The following is a 7,888-nucleotide window of genomic DNA, read 5'->3' on the forward strand; positions in this document are numbered from 1 at the left end:
AAGAAATATTTTTATACTCAAAGGGGGTCGAGGATTGTATTCATGTGAGAAATTAGCCACTGAAAAAGTTAGAATAAATACAAGCACTCTTAAAGAACCTTTATTGCTCATTGTTTAAATTATAATATCACTGTAGATTAGTACAAAAACTGTGCAGTTACATAGTTGTACACAATCCATTTCACATATCCTAAAACAGGAAGTGTGACATGTTCCTCACTTTATCTTCTTTAGAAAATAGAAAACGCTGGTATGTAGTGATTTTGATAAAGTCAGTCCTCTAAACGCAAAAAACCCCATAAAAACTACATAAACCTATAACAGCCGATGTTCTGACACAGTAAATAAATCACATCAACACAACACAGAACAAAGAAAACAAAAGTAGAATAACTGAAAGTAATGGTCAAATTAACAAAGTAGGACTGTTTTTTTAACAGAATGAGATTTTGGAGCACTGAAGCCATAAGCAGATCCCTTTACGACTAATAATGACACCGGGGTGTGTGTGTGTGTGGGGGGGGGGGGGGTCTCTTGAGTAAAGTATAGAATCCATTACACATGCAGTTATAAGACAACACACTAAAATGGCAAAATATAACACCTATAAATATCCGGAGACAAGCACTCAAAGAGGATACAGCACAGTTAATGGTTGTCTTCAACAGCAAATTCATTTTAGACTTCACTCTAAGTGCTCTTCCAGGTTTGCTTCGTGGCTGTCTGGCTACACAACAGATTGAACTCTGAGGCCTTGGATTCTTTACAGAAACCTCATTCAGGTGTTTTGGGGGAAACTTATCAGGCCAAATAATGGTTCATTCTTAACTGAAAGGTACTGAGTGGCTGTTTTCCAGTGACTCAAAATTTGGCTCAATTTACAGGAGGTTCTGTATAAGCTGTAGAACCAAAAAAATATTTTATATAGTTTAAAATTCACAATATTTTGGTTTCTGTAGACAAATAGAATTATTCATGGGTAAATTACAAAAAAAACAAAACAAACAAAAATTATTGATAGAACTTCCATTTGCTGTCATAATTCCCCTCTTACAGGCTTGGTTATCTCCTCTCCTATGCTCTGGTGTCACCTTTAAAATGTGCAGCCTTTCATTTTTTTGAGTAACTTTTCCAATTTGTCCCTGTAGGCAGAAAAATCAAATAATCACTTCAAGTTTATGTTCAGTGAATCCCCCTTATATAAAAAAAATAAAAAATAGGTAGGCTTCAGTACAGAAGTGTACGTACTCTATTCTCTATCTGTAAGCACTAAGGCTTGGAGGATATCCGAAAGGGAGACGATTCCCTTCACCACCTCGTGCTCATCCACTACCACCAGCCTGTGCACCTGCAGGGAACACAAGAACATCGTTGGTGTTACACTTATCTCAGCAAGGTACCATTTTTACATAAGGAACGTGGAGAGAAACTGGTGTAAGACAAACTGTACACAGACAGCAGCTTTGATAGCAGAAGTAACAAAGAGTTGTTTTTTTTTAATATGATTTCAAATTATGTTTTGAAACAATTATGACAAGAGGTGTGCACACAAATACCACACAAAAAGGCCCCGGCATGGATTCAAATGCAGGATGTTCTTGCTGTGAGGCAAACGGGGGTGTGCTATTATTTATTATGGTGCTGATTTTTTTTAATGTATACTTAGTTCTTTAACTGAGTAGTTTGGAATAAATCACAAATTTAACAATACCTATTTTGTCCATCTACATGGCCTTGCTGCAAACCCTCGGTTTATCCTCTTTTTGAAACAATGTAGTAATATGCTAATTAGACATGTGGTAATACTGATTATAATCCTAATCCTCATTCATCTCATAGTGAGCCTTGATACAGCCTCTGAATTTCTCCTCTGCCTGAAACAAACAGCTTTAGCATCTTTCCCTTTAAGGCCACCCTCTCTTTAGCCAGCCTTCTCCTGATTTGCTGCACCTCTCAAACAGAATGTTTGAACAGCAGGTGGGTGAGGCTTCTATAGTCACAGGCAGAGCTGTGTTCCTACAATGACCATCACAGGGATATCACCTCTCACTGAAATCATACAGACCTAACAATGGGGGGGGGGACTCTGAAACAGAGCATGAGAGAATACTTTTACCTAAACTGACCTCAATATTTTAAACTTTTATATTATATAGATGGAAAGAGAACATAATGAAAGGCATAATAAGTCCCCTTTTAATGAATATTTAATTTTTCCTACAGCTGCAGTGACAAAACACTGAAAGTTAAAGCTCAAAATCTGCTACTCAGATTATGCATGATAAGGAGCTTAAATAGTGGATGATTGACACATGCAGTAGATAATGTGAACAAATAATGTGTACATCCTCTTCTCACCTCAGCCTCCACCAGTCTGTTGATAATGGCCTCGAGGGTGTCATGCCTGTTGCATGTCAGCACTCCTTCAAAGTACTGTGAGCGATGCTGCAAGGCTTTGGTCACCGTCACATCCAGGTTGTTGTACGTCTTCTCTGCTGCTAGATTCTGTAAAAAGACATGCTCTTATATGATGCTTCTAATGCATTGTTCATGATTTACTGTCATCATAAAAGTGCATTTATGGTGTCACAGACAGCACAATGTGCCCTGTCAGATGGTGGTGAGACACCTAAACAGCATGCAGTGAGTGCTTATAACTTACTATAACATCAAATTTTGAGTAAATGTCCACCACTCGACCTGCGAGACAGACACAGCACAATGGAGCATAAAATTCAAGATTTCTGAGATGGTTAATGGAAAACCAACAGGGGCATCATTTCAGTCAGTCCTCATACCTTTGTCATCAACAACAGGGAGCGCTGACACTCTCTGCTCAACAAAAATACCCAGAGCTGTGTAGAGCGGTGTGTCTGCACGGACCACTGCTATGTTCTTGAAAGTCCCGATATTCAGTTCTTCTAAAGTTTGCCTCAAGAACGAGGGTTTTGGCATCTCTGCTATCTGAAAACATAACAAGCATTTTAGATAACTGAATAAAAACTGTGGGTGTTTTAGTTAAGGAAATGAGATATTCCCAGACTACTTAACTGCAGACTCTTCTCTATTCAAAACAAAAATGAAGATGGCAGATGATTTAAAGTACTTAATGCGGCTGCAGTGTGGTGAGGAGGTGAGGAGCCCCGGGGGACTTACAAAAAGCTTCAAGAACTTGAGAATCCTCTTGTGTGTGAGAATATAGAGCGTGTTCCCCGTCAGCGGGTCAATTACAGGCAATCTGTGAATCTTGTTCTTCAGCAGAGATGACACAGCATCGTACAAACTGTAACACAGAAAGTTAGTTAAAGTTATTTAGTCTGCTAAATGAGACAGAAAACGACTGAATAAAATATTATGAAGAGACACATTGATGAGCAACTTTATTAGTTACACCTGTTCAGCTGCTCATTAATGCAATTATCTAGTCAGCCAATCACATGGCAGCAGCTCAATGCATGTAGACAGATTTTACTCTGAACACTGCATGTTTGTTAGCATTTCAGAAACTGGTTATCTAATGGGATTTTCCTGCACAGACATATCTAGGGTTTTTTAATAATTAAAAAAAAAACAAAAAAAAAAACACAACACTAAAAAGGTGAAAAATGCCTCGGTGATGCCAGAGGTCAGAGGAGAATGGCCAGACTGCCTCAAGCTGATAGGAAGGTAAGAGTAACTCAAACAAACACTTTCTGCATACCAACCAAAGTATGCAGAAGAAAATCCCTGAACACACAACACACTGAAGCTTAAAGCAGAAAACACTGAAAACATCTGGAGCATCGAGAGATGAAAAATATAACAAAGATCGTCCATGACTGCCGAACAGCTAGAATCCAATATCAGACAAGAATGAGACAACATTCCTCTTCTAAAAGTCCAGCAGCTTGTCTCCTCTGTTTCCAAACTGTTGTGAAAATGAGAGGCAATGATGCAACAATGGTGTTATATAGCCCTTTAAACCACCAATCATGTGTTTTATTGTGAATCTCAGCCCATCACCACTTGCCCTATTTTTTGTTGTTGTCGGTTTTTTGGGGGGTGAAGGGGGGTGGAGGGGTTACTTTATTTTTTAGTTATTTGATTTGTATGCGAGTGTTGTGTTTATATGATTATTTGTGCAAAATGTGAATACAAAGAAGAAAAGACACACTTTTTCAAAAAAAAAAAAAAAAAAAAAAAAAAAAAAAAAGGACGCTACACATAGCTAAATATGGCCATGTCCCAACATTTGAGATGCGTTGTTGACATCGAATTCAAAATTATTGTGGGTGGGTTTGCCATGTTTGGCAAACACGCATTTCATTCGTTTTTATTTAGATTTCAACACAGGATCCCAAGGTTTGGGGGAATTGAGGTTGTATACTCTAGCCTTTCCTTCTCAATAGTATATCTCTGCAAAGTGATTCTGGTCAACAAACTAACATCCAAAGGGACTTTTCAGAGTTTAATATTATAGTGCAAATAAGCATTCACAAACTTAAAATAGCACATTCTGTTACTTACCTTGCATTAGGAGATATGCTAACCAGGGGCTTGAAAGAGTCTTGAAGATACACCTCTATTGGAAATAAGAAAAGACAAATATGAATTTTCCCTTTAAGATATTACAAGTACATTATGTTACATATTAATAAAGGATTTTCACCTCTCCAGGTTTCAATTTTGTGCTCTTCCAACTCATATATCTGAACCTGAAAATTTACAATAAGTGAATGGAGGGATCAAGTAATGCAGAAACGAAGAGAAAGTGCATGTTTGACCAAAAATAAGGTAAAATATACATAACTAAAACAACCGTGGATGGAGTTTAAGTTTGAGATTTAATTGGTTACATCTATTCAGTGTCTACATCTTACCAATGGAGATTTGTAATAGCGATGAAGAATGTTAATGAAGTCTGTGATGGTTAGCATACCTGCAGAGCAGAAACAGGAGTCCATTATTATTCAACTTCTTTCTTTCTTTTTTTTTTAATTTTTAGTGCAACAGAGCCAAATGAAAGTTACTCTTACCAACGAAACACTGCTTCTTGCTATCCCATAAAGGCGCAGCTCGCACCCCGTTAGAAACAAGAGCAAAAAAGGCCTTTTTCACCTGAGGATGAATTGCACAACAGATTAAAGCTATACTAGATCATGAAAAATATATGTATTTAATTTAGGGCTTTTGTTTTACCTGAAGTGATGTATCAAACACAACTAATTTGGAGCTGGTGGGCACAAGGTCATAACAACGATGGGACTTCATAAACCTGGTGTAAACATTGTGTTCTGGATCTACAGGAATGAGAATCAGCTGTCACTATTTTCTAAAAATAACTTTCCCAGCATGACAGACTGTGTTGCAAGCCCCTTACCTTCAATGACTGGGTCCTTCTTGCTCTCAAGATCATCAATAGTTACTGGAATCTGAAAGATAACGTTTATATCACCAAATGAAGTAATATTTTTTGGTTGCGTTCTATTATATCACACCAATATTGCTCTGACGCTACAACACTTTATTTTATACATTTTAATATTTACAATTTTTGGGGCACAAAAGAGATACATCCATACAAAGCATTTCTAGAAATAACCTGATATTTCTAGAAGTGGTTATTTCTAGAAAAATGGTTGTGTTTATGTAAAGTTTCACAACCTGATATATTGGGTAAGATGTGGGAATGTCTGTTTTTGACATGCACGGCAAAGTCAGATCTGAAGTTTATTGTTTGTTTTAAAGAAGTTTATCGTAGCTGATGTCGGTAGAAAGTTTAAAGACCGTGAGAAGTACAGCCCAATGAGTCCTCTGATAAACATGTATTCACTGGAAGTGTCGCTGACAGGTCAGCTGTTTCCAGAGGAGTCATGAAAACCACGAAAATGTGAACAGTTTCATTGTTTATGACTTGACTCTGAGACGTGGGTAACTGTACTTTAACACCGAGCCATAGACTGCACTTAAGCAGCTGGCTAAACATCAAACAGTATAACTTTGCAGTCAAATAAGATCCTCTGTAATTAGTGAGATAATTTTGTGATTTCTAGGTGTCCAAAAAGACTCGGTTACACTGACAAGTAACGAAACTTTGGAAAATAAATAAATAAATACTATAACAGAAAGGTTAGCGGAGTATTACCTAGCCTGTCAGTCAGTTGACATTACTGAGCCTGTCGAGGTGACTTTCTATTTACGCTAAGGCTCTTAAGCTGCGTCAATATGTCGCGTATTGTTACATTTGACTGGTAATTGTGACAGGTACCGGGACTGATAATTATATCCGTTTTCCTGACAACTGACTAAGCGCAATAATAAGCGGGTTGGCCCCAACGACCACTCCACCAAGAATTTGCTCGCTAGCTAGCTTGTACCGTTAGCATGCTTCAAAAAGTCGGGTAAGTTCATTTGGTTTAAACGTGAGAAAGCTGGGTGGAAAACCTCTCTGTATATGCAAGCTACTAACTTACACACTCCATGTTCCATTCGCTGATTCGCTTCTCTGTAGCCGGTTTCGTGTGCAGCTCTCCAAACCTCGAAGGTCTTCCGCTAACTAACTAACAACGATCAGCATGAATGGTTGTGTTGTCTCTGCCGTAATTGCCGTAATATTGCCGCACTCCAGGGATGTCATTTTAGCTCTGAAGCAGGTAGCGCTCAGGAGTAAAGAATTTGTAGTTTGTTTTATTATTGTGTAAATAAAAAAGCGTTTAGGAGTCCTATGGAATATTACTTTTAAGGAAAACTGAAAAATTCCCCAACTATTTAGAGTTACTCTGTTGTCTTGGAACTCTTGCATTCAGATGCTACGTAAAGTTTGGTTGAACAAAAAAAAGTTAACGCTTAAGAAAATCTTCTCTAGTGCTTTTTGGCTCAGACAACTTCAAAAAAATAAAAAAAGGTTTTGGTTGATAAGGTATATTCAGGTATATACAGTAATATGTGGGACTCAGCCACTATTGAGCAGGATCAAGATGGGAAATTGGGGACATTGGTAAATATTGAAAAAACTGGCTGAGAAAATATGTGAGTCTTCTCAGTTTCAGAGCAGAATAATTAGAAGCAGCATAACCTCTAACATATAACAATAATACTATATAATAAAAGAAGAAAGTAGACTATACACGTCACAAGCATCTCTCTCTCACACACACACACACGTACAGGATGGGCCATTTATATGGATACACTGTAATAAAACGGGAATGGTTGGTGATATTAAAGTCCTGTTTGTGGCACATTAGTATATGTGAGGGGGCAAACTCATCAAGATGGGTGGTGACCATGGTGGCCATTTAGAAGTCGGCCATCTTGGATACAACTTTTGTTTTTTTTTTCAATAGGAAGAGGGCCATGTGACACATCAGACTTATTGGTAATGTCACAAGAAAAACAATGGTGTGCTTGGTTTCATCCAGTATCCGTAGTTTCAGGTGCTGTACATCTCGTATCTTCACACTATAGACAATTGCCTTCAGATGACCCCAAAGATAAAAGTCTAAGGGGGTCAGATCGGGAGACCTTGGGGGCCATTCAACTGGCCCACGACGACCAATCCACTTTCCAGGAAACTGTTCATCTAGGAATGCTCGGACCTGGCACCCATAATGTGGTGGTGCGCCATCTTCTGGAAAAACTCAGGGAACGTGCCAGCTTCAGTGCATAAAGAGGGAAACACATCATCATGTAGCAATTTCAAATATCCAGTGGCCTTGAGGTTTCCATTGATGAAGAATGGACCCACTATTGTTGTACCCCATATACCAAACCATCACTTTTGTTGTTCCAACAGTCTTGGAGGGATCCATCCAATGTGGGTTAGTGTCAGACCAATAGCGGTGGTTTTGTTTGTTAACTTCACCGTTCACATAAAAGTTTGCCTAATCACTGAACAAAATCTTCTGCA

The 7,888-nt window shown here is 38.3% G+C and overlaps 1 protein-coding gene across 1 annotated transcript; it reads right to left on the bottom strand.

The window, feature by feature from the left end:
* Positions 1–84: 84 nt before the first annotated feature.
* On the bottom strand, positions 85–6,610 carry prkag1 (protein kinase, AMP-activated, gamma 1 non-catalytic subunit). Its single transcript, XM_004544892.3, has 13 exons — positions 6,453–6,610; positions 5,360–5,411; positions 5,179–5,279; positions 5,016–5,097; positions 4,860–4,918; positions 4,649–4,694; positions 4,507–4,561; positions 3,157–3,283; positions 2,799–2,964; positions 2,663–2,700; positions 2,359–2,505; positions 1,249–1,348; positions 85–1,142 (listed from the first exon to the last, which is right to left on the bottom strand). The coding sequence occupies exons 1-12, from the start codon at positions 6,459–6,461 to the stop codon at positions 1,250–1,252; spliced, it is 981 nt and encodes a 326-aa protein (XP_004544949.1). The 5' UTR covers positions 6,462–6,610; the 3' UTR covers positions 85–1,142; position 1,249.
* Between the last annotated feature and the right edge of the window lie 1,278 nt (positions 6,611–7,888).

The sequence above is a fragment of the Maylandia zebra genome, linkage group LG5, assembly GCF_041146795.1.
Source record: "Maylandia zebra isolate NMK-2024a linkage group LG5, Mzebra_GT3a, whole genome shotgun sequence".
NCBI lineage: Eukaryota > Metazoa > Chordata > Actinopteri > Cichliformes > Cichlidae > Maylandia > Maylandia zebra.

Bases quoted from the DNA above. Each gene is read 5' to 3' on its own strand.
- prkag1 (XM_004544892.3), bottom strand. The intron at 2,701-2,798 runs GTATGAGGACTG...TCTGTCTCGCAG, and splicing joins CCCTGTTGTTGATGACAAAG to GTCGAGTGGTGGACATTTAC. The intron at 1,349-2,358 runs GTGAGAAGAGGA...TGTTCCCTGCAG, and splicing joins ACAGACTGGTGGAGGCTGAG to GTGCACAGGCTGGTGGTAGT.